Genomic DNA, 22,047 nt, shown 5'->3' on the forward strand with positions numbered 1-22,047 from the left:
CGCAACTCTACTTAAGAAGACGCGATCATTCATTATCGCAACGCTAACTCTTAAAGTGAATTTAATGAAAATTACTATTTGCTATATGAAAAAGTTACTTTAAATATTCTGGTATTGCTACTTACAATACTATAAAATTAATTGAAAACTAACTCTTTTACGATCTAATTTTAAACAATAGAAAATAGGATAAATTCTAATATGTATAGTTCTATAAGAAATTCAAAAAATTCATAATAAAATTTGCAAAAGACAATCGCGATATCGTAATTCGCAACTCTGAAACAAACGCGATTATCATTTTATCGCAACTCTAATTCAAACCGTAATCATTCTCTCGCGACACTAATGAAAAGCCGCGATATTATGTCGCAACGCTAATTCAACCCGTAATTAATTTATCGCAACACTAATAAGAAAAATCGCGATTTGCCCAATGGGACGATGGACCGATATATACATCGGTCAAAAAAGCAAACTACTACTACTGCTACTACTACTACTACAAGTACTAAAATCGAACATAGTGACAAAGTAGTAACAATAATGACTTCCCATGCTCTGGATGACCCAGAGGATGGGGAGCCATTAGTAGTTGCCCTCTTGAGTGGCAGTTTGCCGGGCCTCTTCGGCTTATAGCCTCTTCTTTCTTCGGGCGCAATGCCCGCTGAAACTTAAATCTAAGCTCGAGACTTCTAAATCGCAAACAAAAAAAAAACTTACCAAGGTAAAATAAAAATATAAACCGCGGAAGCTGATTGAAGTGCACATGGACTGACCAACGATCACAGCAGTAATCGTTGCTCACTCGCATGTGCGTGCTCGAGAAATAAACGTTCGTTTCGACCCATTCGCGACCGCGACCGCGAAATTCGAAAAATCGAAAGGCAAAACCAGAGACGAGTGCATGCTCTACTCGTGCCAGTTTCACCGTCGATTTTCCAAATATGTCCAGAAACAGGTTGGCTACACGAAAACGCGCCTACCCGACCAGAGACTGTGCCAACCTGCCCGGTCCTACCTACTTATAATTAACAGACATACCAGAAAGTATACTACCTATCCTACCTAGCGCTATATTTAAAAATGGCAAAACAGGCACACCAACACACTCGCTCCACGGTTCTCACACAAACGCTCGGGCGCAAAGGTCCTACACTAGAGAGGACGTCCCGGGACGCCTCCGACACCCGAGCTTAACACACACCATGCACACTCTAAGGTACCTACCGTTTTCCTGAAATCGACTGACGAAGGCTAGTGACCATTGCGTAAAACGTAATAAAACACGTGTGAGGAAATGATATCGTTAAAATAAATGTAAGTAAACTTGTTATTATAAATGCAATTGATAGCAATATCTAAAGCGTGATTGCACTTAATCGTGTGCATGACATTATCAGAAATTGTGATTCTATCGAGACGTAAATTGAATCGATATATGTCTCGACATTTTTAATATTTGAAGTTTTAACGAATGAGAAAAAGCGACGCAGTTCCACGGCCTAACAACACACACACATAACGTGGAAAATACGTCGTGCACGATACACTAACACATCGTCAGTCGCTGACAAATTATTACATTACTTAATTCTAGATCATCGTGCCCAATGTCTTTCTCCCATTCAAGTAGCACCTGGGCACGTGAATGAGATCCTGACAATGGGCACGGAAAGGGTTAAATCTGAAAATCCTGATCTAAAAAGATGATTAGTTTGTGTAATTTTTATTTAACGGACTAACGTTCTTTGATTTTATATTTTACTACTTCGTATCTGATTAAATCTACTTTATTAATTTAATAGCAACTAAGTAACTCTACTTTATTAATATAATAAATCAGAACAAAATTTTAATATTGCAAAAAAGGTAGCGTTAATTGAAAAAGACTGAGACTCGATCAAATGGAATAATTGACTGTAAATATATTAGTAAGAAAGAAATAATCTCAGGCGATCTCTTCATCAAAGCACATACTCGAAAATGCAGAAACAGTGTTCAATATTATTGCTTTGATTCAAAAATCTGCCTGCCACGAAGTGTCTTCTTGCACGTAAAATTTCACACATTCTTGTACGGGAAAAAATGAATTTTGACTCATATTTTAAATTCTAACCGAAATGAAATAAACGAACGTGACTTGATATTGTCACGATTAATTCATTGCTTAAAATCAAGTATGTTTATGTTAAACAGGTATATTCGTGTACATATTTGCCATTTGCAAATATTTATACGGAATATTAACATGCATATTTATAAATAACACGAATATATTCTCAAGTGTATGTCTTTAAACTAATTATTATAATCGCGCTGTGCAAGAAGACCTATCCTAAACTAATAAATTTAAAAAAAGAATGTTACTACTCACGGGTATAAGAAATACCCGCGGTCACTATGCTCGCAACAAAATTCTACGTAATACAACCGGTCACCCGTGCCGATTCGGACCTTTCATCCTACGACATGATTGAGTGACCGGAGGAACAAAAATGCATGCGACTCACCGTTCGATGCGGAGAAACAGAGGACGTACCATGGATGCTGCGCCACCCCAGCGAATATCATCAGGGAGACTAACATCAGGCAGGAACCGTGTAAAGTCCAGTGGTGTAAATGGTGGTTGTTTAAGGGCGGAGGGGGGGGGGTTGAGAGGAAAAAGCGAAACGTCGTTTCGACAATTTTCTTCTTTTTCCTATCGATCGTTTATTTAGAAAATACTGCTATTTTTGTACGCTTAAAAATTATTATTAAGAAATTGGAACAAGTTTGAAAAATATTATTTAGTTGAAAATTGTGAGATACTTTTCGATAGCAAACAAATGCTCATGAATAACGTGAATGCAATGCAATCGTTTGCAAGAATTATATTGTTCGCAATTAGAATATATACTGTGAATTTTCATTATTAGAATACGAAATATACATTCCAATAATACACTACAGTCGCGTGTTTTAAATAATGGAAAATATTTGCAAGAATTCAAAAGTCCGCCACTAAATATATTTAAAGAATACTGTGCAAACGCGCGCGAAACCTTGTCTCGAGGTATTTGAATCTACCTGTTACTAATTTGCAAGTTTATGACGTTATAACTCAATTTGAAACAATAAGATAATTCGTTAAAAATTGGTTTGAAATAAGAGAATGATTTCATACATCGGGATCTTTCAGAAGAATCAATGGACTCACGCGACGCACCCCTGTGCACAAAATAACCGCAAGATTCAGTGGGAAAAAAGAATAGATTTTTATATCTCGTTCCAAGTCAGATAAGTATCATTGTACAGAATGAGCTCAGAATGGATTCGACATAGCCAAGACATATCCCACCATGTCCCACGGTGTCCCACGGTGTCCCACGGTGTCCCACGGTGTCCCACGGTGTCCCACGGTGTCCCACGGTGTCCCACGGTGTCCCACGGTGTCCCACGGTGTCCCACGGCGTCCAACGTTGCAGTCCAGTGTAGATCATCCAAAATTCTTTTCGCGGCATTTGGTGACTCACACTGGATCGACGATGTCCCATGTGGCAGTCCAGTGTAGATCATCCAAAATTCTTTTCGCGGCATTTGGTGACCCACACTAGACCGACGATGTCCCACGTTGCAGTCCAGTGTAGATCATCCAAAATTCTTTTCGCGGCATTTGGTGACCCACACTGGACCGACGACGTCCCACGGTGTCCAACGATGTCCCACGGTGCAGTCCAGTGTAGATCATCCAAAATTCTTTTGGAGGCTTTTGGTGATCCAAACTGGACTGGTGCGTAGTTCTTAGCTTGGCATCGTTTTCCAAAGATTAATCAACTGATTAATTTCTGGAAAAGGATGCCAATTACCAGGTCTCACCACGAGGAGGTGACTACGCACGAGACCCGCCCATGAGTTATTTAACATTATGCATCGGTCTCGACATTCAACCTATTGGCAAGAATGTCGAGTTCTGACTCTACTTGATCATGGGCCTGCGTAAAGAGATAGTTATTTCGTAGCCTAACCGCGAAACACCTATCTCCTACGCAGCAGTTACACGAATCTTTACAAACGTAAAACAACATACATAACACACCATCTATCTCCCACACATCGATTACATCGATCAGTACAATAATTCGCAACCCTATTGGCCGCATTCGGTATCAAAGACACATTTGTCTAACTTGGAACGAAAGAAACAATATGAGGCTACTACGAAAACGGAGCCCCAACAATCAGACGATGGAAGAAAAACCGCGGCGCGCCCGGAACGAACGAAATCACGATCTCTCGAAAGAACTAACAAACCTACATAACGTACCCCCGTGCACCGGATAACCCTAAGGTTCAGCGGAAAGCCCAAACATTGACCTTCGCCCGATTCCTGTCACGTCGTCTGGATCTTATCACGGTCGATGGCACCGACCGATGATACTAGCGATCCAGCAAATAGGCCTGCGATTTAACACACTCCAACTGAACAAATGAAGGCCCGGGGAGGGACCGCTGAACAGGATTACGAAGGCAAGGCCCCAACTGAACAGTGGGGTCCACCCCCGCGGGTTCGTCACTTGAACAGGATTACGGAGGACGTGAAATGCAGGTCTCTGCCCGAGTACCGAAGTACCAATCGGACAGTATCGCGGATCGCAGGTATCACCAGTGCGATGACAACTCCCGTGATTCGAGGCAAACGACGAGCAGTCGTCGAGTAGTCATCAAGACAGAGGTGTGCTTGGGGCGACTTACGAATCCAAAGAGTTGCCCAGTGCACGTTGACCCGCACGTACCCGGAATACGCGCGAGCGAGTACGTCACGCTACGGTTTGAAAGAACTGAGCGACCGTGAACCGATAAATCGTGGGAACAATTTTTCCAATGTGGTAACCGAGGGCATCACGAGAGACGAGATTTTTATTTTTCGTTCCAAGATAGATAAGTATCTTTGTACAGAATGAGCTTACAATGCACATAACATAGGTATCTATCTTAAGATTAATTAAGACTAAAACGCTCGCATCCCACGGTGTCCCGCGATGTCCCACGGTGTCCCGCGATGTCCCACGATGTCCCACGGCGCCCCCGCGGGGGGGTCTTAGTCCGGTCTAGATCACCAAAACTATTTTGGATGATCAAGACCAGACTATATTGAAGTAGTTTTTAGCTTGATATCGTTTCTCAAATAATAATACTAATATTCAAAATAGTACTTGGTGTATTATTATTTGGGAAACGATACCAATTACCGGGACCCACCACGAGGAGGTAACTACGCTCGGGTCCCATTTACATAAACAGTTTTTAAGCATTGGAAGCAGAGATGTAAAATTATTTTATAATAAAGCGACATTGATAGCGGCAATATTGTTTTGCCCGGAGTTTATTTGTTCTTACATTACTTGCAATCTAACGGTCTTGATACTCCGAGGCAAAACAACAACATGATTTGAAATGTCCTCTGACTTATGTCCAGCTACAGAGAAGATGTGGTTGCCTTCGGTTAAATTGCACTCGCTTCCTTGATTCCATGAATATGGTGTTGTTTCCTTAGTTTCGAGCAGACATGGAAAATTACATCTTAAGATTACACTCTGTGTTAAGACAGGTTTTCTACGAAATAGTGAAATGAGAAATTAAATACTGTATTGAAAATTAAAAAATAATGCTACATAGAAATAAAATAGTACTTCAAAGAATTGATAGATTTCGTTAATAAAATGAAACAAAATAAATCATTAATTCACTCACTACGAATTGATGGTATTGATTTAAATCAATGAATGCAGAGCTACAATCGATTAACGGTACAACTGCTATAAATTAAGAGCATAACTACTTTGAATTAATGGGAGAATGTGGTTATAGATTATTGGTATAACTGTTAGGTATTAATGGAGTAATTGTTTTAGATTAATGGCTCAAATGTTATAAATTGATGGCTCAGATGATATAAATTGATGGTTTAAATGTTATAAATTAATGGCTAAATGTATAAAATAACAGTTTAGAAGTTACACATCAGTGGCCTAAACGTTATAAATTAATACCTTAAATGTTATAAATTAATAGCATAAATGTATACAATAAAGGTTTAAATGTTGTAAATTAATGGCCTAGACGTTATAAATTAATAGCTTAAATGTTATAATTAATAGTTTAATGTTGCAAATTAATAGCTTAAATGTTATAAATTAATAGCTTAAAAGTTACAAATTAATGGCTTAAATGTTATAAATTAATAGCATAAATGTATACAATAACAGTTTAAATGTTGTAAATTAATGGCCTAGACGTTATAAATTAATAGCTTAAATGTTATAAATTAATAGTTTAAATGTTGTAAATTAATAGCTTAAATGTTATAAATTAATAGTTTAAAAGTTACAAATTAATGGCTTAAATGTTATAAATTAATATCTTAAATGTTATAAATTAATAGCATAAATGTATACAATAACAGTTTAAATGTTGTAAATTAATGGCTTAAATATTATAAATTAATAGCTTAAATGTTATAAGTTAATACTTTAAATGTTGTAAATTGATATCTTAAATGTTATAAATTAATAGTTTAATAGTTACAAATTAATGGCTTAAATGTTATTAATTAATAGCTTAAATGTTATAAATTAATAGCATAAATGTATACAATAACAGTTTAAATGTTGTAAATTAATGGCCTAGACGTTATAAATTAATAGCTTAAATGTTATAAATTAATAGTTTAAAAATTACAAATTAATGGCTGAAATGTTATAAATTAATAGCTTAAATGTTATAAATTAATAGTTTAAATGTTGTAAATTAATAGCTTAAATGTTATAAATTAATAGTTTAAAAGTTACAAATTAATGGCTTAAATGTTATAAATTAATATCTTAAATTTTATAAATTAATAGCATAAATGTATACAATAACAGTTTAAATATTGTAAATTAATGGCTTAGATGTTGTAAATTAATAGCCTAAATGATATAAATTAATAGTTTAAATATTGTAAATTAGTAGCTTGGATGTTGTAGATTAATAGCTTAAATGTAATAAATTAATAGCATAAATGTTATAAATTAATAGTTTTGGCGTTATAAATTAATTCCTTAAATGTTATAAATTAATGGCTTAAATGTTATAAATTAATAACTTAAGTGTTATAAATTAATGGTTTAGACGTTGTAAATTGGTAGTTGCAATGTTGTTATTTGATATTTTTTGTTTTATTTACCTTATATTTAAATTCTTCTTCGATGTTCACTCTCCGGAATTTCAGGCATAAAGGAGCTCGCGCGCGACTTCCGTATTCCTTATATACCTTGACAAGATGCCGGTTTGTTAATCAAACGGTAACGATATTTTCACATAGCTGGGGACGGTTTTTCCATTATAACAAAATCAAATTGAACGATTTCTTAATTTTTATCTTAAATTGGCATCTTTAAAGATTTAATACGATATCCATTTTTATCATTTTAATAGTTTCTACAAACTAAGACTAAATTCATACCTCCTTGATACTAGTTTTCGACTATCAATTAGTTTGGACAAAAAGGAGAAACAAAGCCTAACGGCAATCGATAACGTTACTGTGAAATAAGTTAAGCTATTAAATAATCAGACGGATAAAATTCATATTAAGCGTTATATTATATTGTCGATATTCGTTCATTTACTCGTGCTAATTAAAAAATAAAATGTTCTTGTTTCTTGAATAACACCTACATCACTGCTTGCGATATTTAAAATTCTTATTTAATGCTTATTTAAAAGTCATGTACCTTTTTAATTCCTCTCAAGCTAAACGAGTAAATTTACTCGTCATAGTTGTAACATAAAATGGCTTTATTTCTTCAATGCCGCCTGCATCGCCGTACGTGATACAGTTATTAATTATGTAGCGAATAATATGAACTCATTGGCTGTAATCGCGGTTAGGTATTTCTTCGTTAAATCTATCGATGTATTAGGCTATTAGTGGGAGACTTATTGATTCCTCGAAGAAATATCAAATTCTATGAAAGTTAACTAAATGATTTTATTCAATTAGTATTCGTCAATGTATGTCATATTCAGCAACCTTCTTTTATAATAGATTATGCCACTGTATACTATGTTTGCCTATAGCTCTTTTTTTCTAATTCATTGATTTTATCATTAGTCTCGTTGGTTTTTCCCGTGAGTATCTGTTGTACGTACATCTCCATTATGCTCAGGTTTTTAACATCATCGGATAACTATCTTCTTTATAAAATAGTTCGTACAACCGAAAACTCGTACTGTTTTTAAAATCATCCGGTAAGTAATCATTACAGGAGTGAACTTGTCGAAGATTTCATGGGTGTGAATTTTCGTTGGAAGGTATAAAATGATTCGATTTATTGTAACTGGTCTTTTTTTTAATAAAAATTTATTTCATGTTGTTCCTGGCAAATGACATGGCGCGATTAATAACTATGATACACGTTCAGTATGGACTCCAGCTTGCTGCGATTAGGCCATTGAGAAATTAAACGAAAGACGGAGAAAGAGTAACGATCATTCTCGAATCTGGCGAAAGTCTGACGAAAGTCATCTTTATCTTCATCTCAAATTGACTAGTTTCCATTCTCATTCTAAGACGAGTATCGCAGAGAGGTTCGAAAAATGATTTTTCGTTGGAAAGTCAGATTTTATTCAATTTTCATTTCTCCAATTTCTACGGAGATTTTCGTTCTTTCAGAATTTTCTTCTCATTTAACGAGTGCCTTGACGAAGGATTTCTACAGTACCAGCCATAATAGAGAGAACTCGTTTGAAACAGTTTATCGCTAGAAAGCAAACACATCATTGGGCTTTTGCACGCTTAGACTTGATATAACAGATTTTAGCTTATTTTTTTGTAATAATAAGTTACAGGTGCTTGGATAGATCTCTTTCTCAATCGAAGTCCTTTAATGTCTCGATGAAAGAAATTTTATATTTTAACGTTTCAATATTTTAATGATGCAATAGTATAATATTTTAATAAGAAGGGAGAAATGGTTCGTATACGATTCTATATTTTTAATCGGCAAAAATGAAGTTGAAAGGGTAGAAAAGCTATTGAAAAAAATTTGGATATCATCGAAGCATCTGCAGGTCGATCTTAATTCGATCTATCGAACGATGGCCCGCGGTCGGTTCGATCGTAACGTCGATTAACATTTATGAACGGCTGGACCCGCTAGTAACTTCAAAATACAATTTCTTTTGCCAAGAGGAAACATTGAATTATAGGCTCGCCCTACCAACTCAAGATCAAGTTCAATTGACGACTAATTAGACTCTTTGAAAAGTTTCACATCCCTCACGATCACGACAGACATTGCGCGCGACGATTAATTCGTTTCGAAGTTTTTCTTTATACAGAACCAAACACGCGACCGATGAATTCACGGTAGGAAACGGTAACAAGGAGGGCTCGCCGCAGGAAATCCCCGACTCTAAACCCGCGAGCAAAGAGGTTGGAGCGGAGGAAGCGATGGAAGCCATGAACTTAGGGGATTAAGAAGATGCTCATCCTCCAGACCAATCTGGGACGGTTAAGACGGGCACAAGACCTGCTCTTTCAAACCATCCTGGAGAGCACGATGGCCCTAGCGGTGGTGGCCGAGCCATACAGAGTCCTGGACGCTCCGGACTGGGCCGGAGATACGGATGGCTGTCACCTGGACATCAGCGCCGGGGGCGTCCGCCCACGGGGATCCACTGGAACGCGGCAACGGATACGTAGCGGTCGAATGGGCAGGAATGGTGGTAATGGACGTGTATGTGTCGCCCAACAGCGTATCGATTATTAATTTAATTTTCATGGAAATTTGATAACGTTTAATTTATGTTAACTAAGACAGCCGTGTATAAACGATTCTATCGTTCTTTCTACTCGAACATGGATAACATTTGATATACGATTTATATGTCGGGTTTACATTAGAATTAGGGTTAGGGGCGTGAAACGAATCTTCGTTTGGATTAAACGTTGTCGTTATGCAATAGAGAAGACTTCGACTAATGCAAATACGATTATCATAGAACTGGACAAGTAACCGTGGTAATTAGATACTCGAGAAACTAATGACAATGATCCTAGGTTCAATCACGAATCCGAAGAATGACTTTCCGTCCCGACGATGCCACAGAGGAAAACTATGATGGGATGTGTCTAAGGACACGAGATCATCGGATTCGTCGGGGATAGCCTTCGTTCGGAAAGTAAGGGAAATTGACGTTGCTGCTAATCGGTCAATCTCCATATGGGTAGTTAGAAAAAGAAAGCCGCCCTCGAGGGAAAGTTGCTAATGGGAGACACCGCTCGTTGAAAAATAGGTCTCCCCTATTTTCCCGTAGTTGGGACAAAGACTGTTTGTCTGTTTGAAGGACTTTAGGTAACTAGATCTTAGTGTTTATAACGGCCCTCGGGCTAGCTGATCGCGTACTGTGGAGACGCGTCGGCATCTGGTAACCATCATACCCGAAGAATAGGATCTGCGTGTGGCGAGCGACGGGACAGAAACCGTTGGAATGTTTACTGTCGCGTGCCGCTACAAATATTTCTTTTAAGGAGAGCGTCTCCGCAGTACATGTTCAGTTAGCCTGAGGGCCCGTCATAAATCTTAGGATTTAGTTGACTAAAGTCCTTCAAACAAACAGTCTTTGTCCCAGCTACGGGAAAATAGGAGAGACCTATTTTTCAACGAACGGCGTCTCCCACTAGCAACTTTCCCTCGAGGACGGCTAGCATCTTTTTCTAACCACCGATATGGAGATTGACCAATTAGCAGCAACGCCAAATTCCCTCACCTTCTGAACGATGGCTATCCTCGACGAATCCGATGATCTCGTGTCCTCAGACACACCCCATATAGTTTCCCTTTGTGGCATCATCGGGACGGGAAATTCATTCTCTCTCGCGATCTCATCGACGAAAAGAGTAACCCCTTACGACCAGTGAATATTACGAGTCCGACTTAGATTTTCTGAGCACGTTCATCTATCATCCCGTCGACCGCGGTTTCGTTATTGAACCTAAGATCATTGTCATTAGTTTCTCGAGTATCTAATTACCACGGTTACTTGTCCAGTTCTATGATAATCGTATTTGCATTAGTCGAAGTCTTCTCTATTGCATAACGACACGTGTAATCCAAACGAAGATTCGTTTCACGCCCCTAACCCTGATTCTAATGTAAACCCGACATATAATTAATCCTTTTTTCCGCAATCACGGCTCTTTTTTTCTTCTATCTTTTCATCAAAAAAATATTTTAGACACATCCTATTATCCTACACTGTTATTTCCATTCACCAGCCATTTTCCACTTAATGAATTACATTTCATTCTTCTTCAGCCCCAACTTTCCTTTCTCAAATAACATTAAGCTTTTCAATAATTTCCTTTTTCCATTCCCTCCCGCTCAACCTTCTTCCAACGGATACATTTTTCTTCCCTGTCTCTGTCTGTAATGCGTCAATTCTCATCCACCCTTATAACTCACCATAGAATGATATTATTAAAGCTAGTAATTATATAGAATTATATAGAATTACTAGCTTTAATAATACCATTCCATATTATTACTAATAAGTTTCATACCTTTAAATAGAATTCATTTAATCACTTTCCACATAGCATCCATGTAATTAGAAGATTCCAACGGTGTTCTTCCGTACTAATATATTTCCAGATCATAATTACTACCTTTCATAATGGTGTTCCATTACCCAATTCTATTCTATCTGTCATCTATATTTTTCAAGCCTAATTTCACAATTTATGGTCAATGGACAAATAAACAACGCACACATGTATCTCCTAAATGTATCTTTATTTGTTCTTTAGTCTCCTAGAATTCAAACAAATCTATTCTTCTACTATCCACAAAATTATATTGCCTTACGTATTACCTATTATCTATTCTATTTGCATTTCGCAAACAAACCTCAATTTCTTCTCTCTTTTTGTTCCTTTCTTACTTGTTTCAAATTTCACGCGTCTAACCTACAACAATGGTTTTACATATCTGACATATTCACGTGCTTCTTCTTCCTTATTCACCCTTTCTTCTTTATTTCACCCTTCTGCTACTGCTTGTTGTTATTCGTCACAGTTCATTTCGCCTGTGCTGCACCACATTTTTTTACAATTTTTATTTATTTTACAATTTATACAAAGGAAAACAAATCGGTATAGCCTATAACCGTATATATGACAACTAGAATTACCCTTAGCGTAATATTTACCTGAATTTTCGATCAATATACCTTTATGTTGGAAACTTCCGAATACAAAAATATCTTACACAGATTCGACCACGTGACGTCCGTCTGCAACTATGGAACATGCGCTCGTCAGATGGCCGAATCACCGCGGACAAGATGTCCGGTCATGAACTACATAGAGTTCAGATCAACCACTCCGTCCAATAAATTATTCTAGTACTTTCGAATAAATTTAACCCGTATGAAAGACCCAATCAACCTTATTGCCTTTGTTACGTTATCGTGTCGACGTTATTAATCTTATTTCTTTGTCTTCCATGTTGTTTTAGTATCGTCTTACTTAGTCTAACTCCACTCATTATCCGTTTTTTTCCTTCTAGTTATTTTCTGTTTCTTCATTTTCCGTTCCCTTTGGTACAAAGTAACGAATATAAAATTATAAAATTGTTAAGTATAAACTATGTCATATATCTTGTGTGTTCGTCGTTACATTCTCCGTTAAAACACTAGCCTAATAAAACTACACTGATAATCATTTGCGTGTAGATTGGCAGCAGAGCGTAACAGGCTCTGCGTAGCATAATCAGACGGCAGAAAGGCAGCAGAAATCCAGCAGATCCTGCGCAACTTCGACAATTTAAAGCGCGCACATACTTTTATTTATTTAAATAAGGCCACTAAATTACTCTTATTACTATTATTGTAGTAGGCAAATGAATAATTTTCATATTACATTTTGTATTATTAATAAATACATATTTATTCTTTTATAGCATATAGTTTTATGTATAAATATAAATTAACGTTAAGCACCCAGTGCAATCCTCGATTTCCGGAATGTCCAAATACAGTATGTCCGTTTTAAATGTCCACGCATTAACATATCTCCAAGTATCAGAAATGCGAAAAGAATGTTTCGTATAAAAGTTGCTTGACACTTGACGGGGAAAAATTAATAAGATATTACCATTTCTTTCTACGTTCTTATCTAAAGAGATTTCAATGTCAATGTATAGCTTTTTCTAATGGTATTGTATATTTTTTTGTACACCGCTAGATACATATTTTTATTCTCTACGAAGAATGTATGAAGATATTGGGGCTGAGAAACGGTTGATTTAAAAAATATTGCAACTTTAATCTTCCAAAGTTTATCGTATGAAAGACAAAGAAAGACAACGCAATGTCTTACATTTCCGCAACAGTAAGGCGACCAAGGTACTAACGCGTGCGCTGCACGTCACATGAACGCACAACATATATATAGACAGAATACACTGTCATAGTGTACACACTGAATAGACAGAATACATACAGGGAAAAGTTGTTCAAAATGTCCTATATTCGAAATATCGAGCGTATCCAAAATTCATTGAAATCTAAGAATAAGTAACTTTACTTATAATTAATACTATATTTATAATTAATTTGTTATTATTTTATAGTCAAGGGTCGTCGGTCGCCGGATTGAAAAAACTTATCTCGAAACACAAATCCAATACACTGATGATATTCGTTTCTAATTGAATTATAACAGATGTTTCTTACAATCTTGCATACGTAGTTATGATCGGATTTTGGTAATTATTTATATTAAGGAACACCAACGCCGATGACGTTGATTCTCACGTATGTCGTTAAGTACTTGATTCTGAGTAAATTTTTGCTGATAACTTCATCGGTGGTCTAATTATTGCTTTATTAGCAATTTATTGCTTAATTATTATATTTGTAGAAAAAAAAACTGTTCCTCTTAGTACATTGAATTTTGCCTATACGCTTGTATGCTTATTTGCTGTTCCTAGATTCAAGTTTCTCTTCAAGATTCTTTTCTATTCCTGTAGAGACTGCCGATGGATGTTAGACGTGAAAAAGGATAATGCGAGTGAAAAAGAAAGAGGGACTAGGTGTCGAAACGTTTGGCTTCCATATGAAATAATAGGAAGGAAATCTTTAACTGAAATATCAAACTTTTTTATTTTTCATTTGTGATGAATAGAACCTTTATCAACATGTTTTTTACGCGTTTCTGTTTGCTATAATTTGCGAACATATTCGCTTACTTCATAAATAATAATTAAATACATATCAGTAAGTAAATACAAAATTCAAGTTGTACCGTATTTGGTCTCATTTTAATTAAAATGTTCTTACAAATACGCTGACAAAGTTTCATTGAAAAAAAGCCAAAGATAAGAAAATTTCACTCTTCGATTAGTACTGACATACATACATACATCATCTGAACGATATCTGACACTGAATCGTGTTACACTACTCGACCGCGGCTGGCTCTGGAACTTACCGGCGCGTTATGTAGATTTCACATGATTGCCTACCTGTAATTTGATCCCCACCCTCCCATCCCTATGATGGGGATGACATCCGTGCGATTACCAAGAATAAGAGTAGATTCTTTTCCTGCAATTGTTATAGAAGTTTTCCTTTCCAGTATTCACTTCCATCCAGGTTCGTGCATGTCTCACGGTCAAAGAATCAGTGACATGCTACATATATGTATGTACTTTAAGCGAAAAGTGAAAAGGAAAAGTTCCAAAGGAGAAATAAGCAACTAAATAACTAAAGCGAAAAGATGGAAAAAGAATAATATCTTCGACAAAGTCAGATTTTAAATTGGATCTGAGGGTTCAACGAAGTCAGAGAAAGCGTTCCGTTGATCAACGCGTTACTAATTTTTGTTCTTATTGCGTTTATTGACAAAGGTTATTAAATATTACAACGAATCCAATGTTGGTTCTTATTTTAGGGCATTCGCAGATTATAATTTTTATCGTTTTTGAATAGCGATCACGACATTTGCTTTTTTTTTTTGTTTTGTAATTTAATTACGATCAAGTTATTAGATATTATATGCCTTGTCATGCCACATTGAAATAAATAGTTGAAATAATAAAATAGTGAATAAAACGGATAATAAATAAAGTAGGCCACAATAAGAAGAGAGTACAACTAATGGAAACTGAGTAATGTACATATGTACATTAGTACAACATTAGTACATACATGTACAGACTGTATATAACTAATAAATTTAGGAAGTGTACTTTTTAAACTTGTATTACAGGCTCAGATGAAGAAGTTGTAAGAAGTGTAGCCTTTACTGTTTTTTTCGCGATTGCGATCAACTGCAATTTATTATGTAGTAAACTAATCCTCCTAATTTGTTTTAAATAAATTCAAATCGTTTGGCCTGATTTTAAAAAAGTTATTCTGTTTTAAAGAGTGTACCAACACTTTTGTTCGTGACTACATATGTTTAAACACTTGAACGTTATTAATTCATAACGCTACTTAATTCTGAATATGAATGTTTCCTGTTCTTTCCAAAACATTATAGTATCGATCGCAAACTGCGTGAAGGATAAAAACTGACTGATTTGTATTTTTTCCAAATATGAAATATGCGTTGCATTTCTCACTGTCAATGTATTACAATAGCTAATTTTAATAGAAAATTATAATTTTCATTTATATTATACGTGAAGTATAGAATTTATTTCGTCTATTGTAAATAATTGAAATTTCATTAACTTTTATATATATATAGCGCACACTGAATACGTACATATTTTTTACATTTTTTGTATGTATAATTTAAACAGTGATAATGAAAAACAATCGTACGGCCTGGTCACATCATATAGCTTTTCTTTATAAAAGCCACGTGTTACTGCGAAAGCGTGATTATCAAATCTATTTGCCAGAGAAGCTGATTGGTTAACTCAAGGTCACGAAATCTGATCGTCCATGCTTCAAAGGAGCAGGCAGCAGTGCCGCTTCTGTTCTCTCGGTGTATAGTTGTGAAGTTCTGAGGAAAGCGCGGCAACCAGACTGCGTTCTTTTTTTATTGTTAAAGTTGCTATTATTGCATGCTTCTTAACTTGTTCCAAAGGTTAATTAGGAGAATGACTGTGGAAATCGATAAAGAAGAATTAAAAAAACGTTTGACACCGCTACAGTGGCACGTCACGCAGGAGAAGGGTACAGAGAGGTACGTATATCGGGAATTTAATTCACTTGCTATGAAATTAAAAATTGAATCGTGTCGATCTTTATATCGGTATATGTTATTTCTCGATTTCATTAGAAAATTAGTTGTAGCTGTAGTAAAGTTTCGTGTAAAATATAAATGTACGCCGCTATATCGTTACATACGAGTCTATACATGTAAACAATATTTTACAAAATTCTGAATTTTTTTATACAAACTTGAATAACGATGCTTTTAAATCCTGCAACGTGTAACCTATTAATAATGTACGTTTTATACATCTTGTAATTTCCCAAGGATTAATGTTATAATCGACGAGTTCGATTTTTTGTTACGTATAATTATCAACTAACAATGTCGCATTATTGAACCTTTAGTCACTTAGGTTTAAGTAAATTGCAACAGTCGCATGATACAATTTTCCAAAAATATTGTCGTACGATCGAAACTGGTTTGCTTTTAGGTGATGTGAGACTAAAATAACTTTTTCAAGAGCATGTATTGGCTTGACTTTGCGTCATGACCGAGTGGTTTAAAAATAAAGTATAGGTCCTCACAATTAACTTCCTAGTGTACATGCATCTTCATGCTTCTAATTGTTCTTTGTTTCTCCATGCAGACCTTTTTCTGGTTGCTACAATAAATTCTATGAGAAAGGCACGTACACCTGCATAATCTGTGATCAAGAATTATTTTCTTCTGACACAAAGTACGATAGTGGTTGTGGTTGGCCTGCATTCAATGAAGTATTGGAACAGGGACGAGTCAAGTTAACCAAAGATACTTCACATGGTAAGCGGATATATGAATTTTGATTTACTGACAACACTTTTAGAATTATGCTCGGATTCTTAATACAATAACATAGTATTCATCATGCGTATCATTTTACATTAATTACATATATCTATTTAAATGGTACATAGATAAACTCCTTATTATCAAATTTGACTTATATGACAGATTGAGATATAACACAATATCATATCATATCACAAACATTAGAGTTTTATCTGTTTACCATTCTTGTACATTCTTCATTTTTTCTTACAATTACTCTATCACAAAACCTTTCCTAAACTTTTAGTTCTGCTACTGTCTCGTAGTCTCCTAAGTCTTCTGTAATTTGTTTATCATTTTATTTGGTCAAATCTTTGCAATATTTTACATATAGTACAGACATACATACACAAAGTATTATAATATCAATTAGTAAAATATATTGGTACAGTATATTATATGCTTTATGCGTGATAAGTTTATCAACATAATTCAATTTTTGTCACAGATATATACATGTTTTTAATGTATAAGAACAAAATGACTTGTACACATTTATACTATTTGTATAATTTATTTATATTAAAATTATAATACTTGGGAGGCAATATTCCTTGTATCCTTTACCTCGCATGTTAATGCTTAGAGTGTGATTTGTGTTAGACTTACATCGCCTATTGTACAAACTAAGGTCATAATTATCCATTAAAAATAATCCTTTCTATATCTTATTTCTGTATATATGAAAAATATAGAATTAATCTTTTTTTTTTTTTTTTTTTTTTTTGGTATTTAATCATGTAATAATTCTTTACATATAGCTTTGCTTTATGTAACATTAAGATTTTAATAAAATTATTATAATTATTAAATACTTTGCTTATATGAAGACTAAATAATAAAATTACAAGTTTAAGTTTGCATTAGAAGAGAGTATGCGTTTTATAATTTTTGTTATATCGATTACTAAATAATTCATACGTTTGTTGGTACTAGTTACGTTGAATCTTATTTATACATGTAGAAATACATTGGCAAATAATGATGTATAACATGTAATATTAACCAGGTTGTGACTAGAATATTTGATTAGTTATTTGAATGTTACTCTATATGCCACTTACAGATAACAATATTGTAGTAATTTATTCATAAAAGTAGGTTTGGCAATATGTTTAAATCATGTTAATTAAATGAAGATGTTTCTTTCAAATAGTACCATAAAAATATTTGACTAAAGAGGCAAATATTGCTCTGAACTATTTTAATATATCTTTTAATTTTGTCATACAATATCAAGACAATTAGATATCAAAGGGAAATTTGGACAGAGCTTCGATGGATGAGTAAAGCAAGGGACAAGATTACGGGTATTGATTAGAATGTGTAGCTATTTCTTACTTTACGCATTATTTTAAGGATATAATTAATAATCACAGATATATCTTTATTTTTACTTAAAACTTCTATTTCTTGTGAATACTTATTTAGGTAATTGATTTTAATTTTCGTTACTATCAGTCTATAGCTTTTATTAATATTAGTTTACTGTTTTTGGTGCTGCTATAACTGGAAAATATTTAGAGTGAACAAACAAAGGTGTTGGTCTGCGTTTAATCACACTCTATTATTCTATTTCCTTTGTCTTCCTATTGCTCCGCTACCACCACTTCACTTTCACCATTGACACACGAAAACTGCGTCGACAATTGACGTACAGTTGGTGGAAATCTACTACTGCTGATCGCAAACCCAGATATGGTGCGGACCGAGGTGACCTGTTCAAAGTGTGGTGCACATTTGGGACATGTATTTAATGACGGGCCAAAACCTACAAGGAAGCGATTTTGCATCAACTCGGCATCCATAAACTTTCATTCAGCGGGAGAAGAGAAAAAGATGACATCATAAAACTAAGGAGAGCATAAGTTTTTAATAAAATTTTTGAAAATGTTTAAAATATCTAACTTATCTTATTGACAGAAAGAATTTATATTTCTTAATAAAATGTGACTCTATTTGATATTTTGTAATTTGCTGTTACTGTTTTGTTACTCTTCGGAATTATAAAGTTCCTTTAATGACAAAAGCAATCATGTTATTAAGAAACAATAAATATTTTTATGTTAAATCTTAGCATACATATTCCATAGTTGCTATGAATATATGTCTTGTCTATGCGTCGTAAACTCTGAGATTAATAACATTTATTAGAAAGCATAGATTATAATACACAGATGTACATCCATAGCGACAAATCTATTAATGGGATACTAGTGAATAATAGTGAATATCTGCATTATTATAATCTTAGAATAAATTCGATTCTGTACATACACTCTAAATGACTGTAAAATAATACATTTAGTGTGTATAAAATATAAAAAATTAATGTAAAACACTTATCAACTAACTTATAAAAACATTCTATTATTTTTTCATGTTACACATTTCATGGACAGAACGTGTAAATAATAAGTACTATTTATTTGTCTGAATATATATGCTAATAATACAAAAAGTTTGTTATACTTTGTAATTATTTGTGGTGCACAGTCTTTTATATCCAAAAAGAAAATCTGACTACATTTGAGTTTCATAAATTTACTCTACTCTTACTGTATCTATAGAAGAAATACTTTATCGTTCAATATTATAAAATAGAAGGAAGGATGATTTCATTCAAAGAACTAGGACGTTTTGTTATAAAATGTTTCCTTATATTTTAACGTTTCAAAACAAACTAAAAGATGTTACAGTACAATATATACGCAAATTCTAGGCATAATTTTTACAATAATTCATTATCCATTTGCTGCTTTCTTTCATTTTTAAATTCGACACTGTTAAGTATTAGTTTTCCTGAGAAACCAGAATTTTACCAAATATTTTCATTAGATAATAAAAGCCAATTTTATACAAATAGAGGTACAGTTGAAGTGGGAAATTTTATTAAAAATTTGAAGCCAAAACGTTTACTGTGACATGTATAAATGAACTAGCGGCTTCAGTATCAGTAGGCCTGATTTATTTTATAATTGAGATCTCGAAGCATTTTCAAAAACATCATAAAAAAAGGTATTGAAAACATGCATATACATACTTAACTTGATTTGTGTATAGGAACCTATTTCATAGTTCTAAACTGACAATAATACATTCCTTATGAGGATACATAAATGCACTTGTAACGGTAATCAAGATGAAGATGCAAAAACATTTACACTTGTCCACATTTTTATTATGTGTTTTATACGTAATTTTGTATTGTTCATCAATATTAAAATAATGACGATTGCTTGCTAATTTTATAAATAATGTTTACTTTTATTACAGTAAGGCATATTAATACAACTTTTGTACTTTTGTTTATTCTCTATACATAAGCAACAGGATTCATTCAAAATATTCATATTTCTAATTATTATTTGCATACGTTTCTATACAAATTTTTCAAAATATGGACAAGTAAAATTTTGCATCTAACTTGCCTCGATTTACGAATAAAAATGAATCTTATAGATAGCTACTACTTGTAGCTGAAATATGCTTAATAACTGTCGCAGTAATATAATAGACATAAAATGGACGTTACTTCTTTTTTCTAAAGATATTTGTGAAAATGCAGGACCTCGTTCAGTATTTCTGATCGAGTTATTAACGTCAATTTTGACCCTGAATCTCATTTTCTTTTCTTCTTTTTTTCTTTTTTTTTTTTTTACAGAAATGTATATTTATTAATACTAGACGTGCACAATTATTTCGTTTTCTATACCTCCTATAATTGCTTACAATTCCTAGAAAATTTGAAGTTGATGCTGAAACAAAATAATGCAAGAGCTCGTTCTTACAGAATACTGAAACAAATTCCATGCGATTATATATTATAATCCCTGATTCTTTACAGGTAAGTAGATTTACCCTTCAGCATACAACTCCAAATTTAGGCGTAAGCGCACAATACAAACTGAGCTGCTTCGTCTGTCAAGTATAATTAGACATTATCGATTATTATAAAAAACTAATCAGGCTTTTTAATATTACGAAAGTAATAAACTCAGTAAATAATGAATATATTATTACATATACGATTGTTCATTACCAAATAACGTATGCATTTTCCTTTTTTTTTCCTTTTTTTTCTTTTTCTTTTTTTGTTTCATATGTAATATGTTAATTTCTTCAATATCTATTATAATTTTACGTGGCGTTCTTTAGCTTTAGTTTACGATAAACTCCTATACGTAACGAAGATGCAAAGAATAAAAGTAACAAATTCGAAAGTTCGTATTCCTTAAACTAAAAGTATCCAAGGTTTCATTCTCAGTAATATAGTATGTTTAAGATATAATATAATTAGGAAAGACATTAATCATTACGTTTAATGTAGTACAACCATACGTAGAAACCTTGTCTTATATAATCATCGTCAACATAAATTTATATATTTTTTCTCAATCTGTATCTGTATTAAACAAAATATGAAATTATTCTGTTGATGGTTCAAGATCATAAGGAATCTAGCGCGAGTTTTTCACGTCTCTAAACATGACAAGACAGGCACTTTATAGTGTCACAAAATGTTCCTATATCTGAACCTTGTTTTAAAATTTCGTCCATCATCCGTTCACTTCTTAATAAGACACGTTAAAGACAACTTATGTTTGACCTGTATCGAAGAACACACGTAACTAGACATTCGTCTATAGAAAGATGTTCTGACATCATAATATACTTTAGCAACAGGGTCGATATTTTAACGTGTCCCGTCAGCGATGCAAATGAGAAAAAGTACTTATATTTTATCCTACAACTATAAATGAACAGCTTTAAATAAGAATCGCGTGTATGAAATTCATCATAAATTTCATTATGTATGAAATTAATTGCCTATACTATATACAAATTAACATAATAAAGCAAAAGTTGCAGTGTCCAAATACTTAAAAGATTCATTAAAACTTCAGTTTAATATAATAACATAATGAAGTTTACTAACATCCAATTGACAAGAACGTGATTCTTGAGAACGTTTAAAA

General features: G+C 33.9%; 1 protein-coding gene and 1 long non-coding RNA gene across 3 annotated transcripts; one reads left to right on the forward strand and one right to left on the reverse strand.

The window, feature by feature from the left end:
- Nucleotides 1–11,801: 11,801 nt before the first annotated feature.
- On the reverse strand, nucleotides 11,802–12,564 carry LOC117234507. Its single transcript, XR_004493533.1, has 2 exons — nucleotides 12,238–12,564; nucleotides 11,802–12,119 (listed from the first exon to the last, which is right to left on the reverse strand). It is a non-coding gene; the product is annotated as an uncharacterized LOC117234507 (long non-coding RNA).
- A 3,414-nt stretch (nucleotides 12,565–15,978) lies between these two features.
- LOC117234655 (methionine-R-sulfoxide reductase B1) lies at nucleotides 15,979–19,698 on the forward strand. 2 transcript variants are annotated; one of them, XM_033496076.1, is made up of 3 exons: nucleotides 15,979–16,228; nucleotides 16,848–17,020; nucleotides 18,729–19,698. In XM_033496076.1, the coding sequence occupies exons 1-3, from the start codon at nucleotides 16,107–16,109 to the stop codon at nucleotides 18,917–18,919; spliced, it is 486 nt and encodes a 161-aa protein (XP_033351967.1). In that variant the 5' UTR covers nucleotides 15,979–16,106; the 3' UTR covers nucleotides 18,920–19,698. The 2 variants fall into 2 exon arrangements, with proteins under 2 accessions (XP_033351967.1, XP_033351968.1); XM_033496077.1 differs by having other exon boundaries at nucleotides 15,983–16,228; nucleotides 18,765–19,698.
- The last annotated feature ends 2,349 nt before the right edge of the window (nucleotides 19,699–22,047 follow it).

The sequence above is a fragment of the Bombus vosnesenskii genome, unplaced genomic scaffold, assembly GCF_011952255.1.
Source record: "Bombus vosnesenskii isolate JDL3184/JDL3185 unplaced genomic scaffold, Bvos_JDL3184-5_v1.1 scf7180000013305, whole genome shotgun sequence".
Classification (NCBI taxonomy): domain Eukaryota; kingdom Metazoa; phylum Arthropoda; class Insecta; order Hymenoptera; family Apidae; genus Bombus; species Bombus vosnesenskii.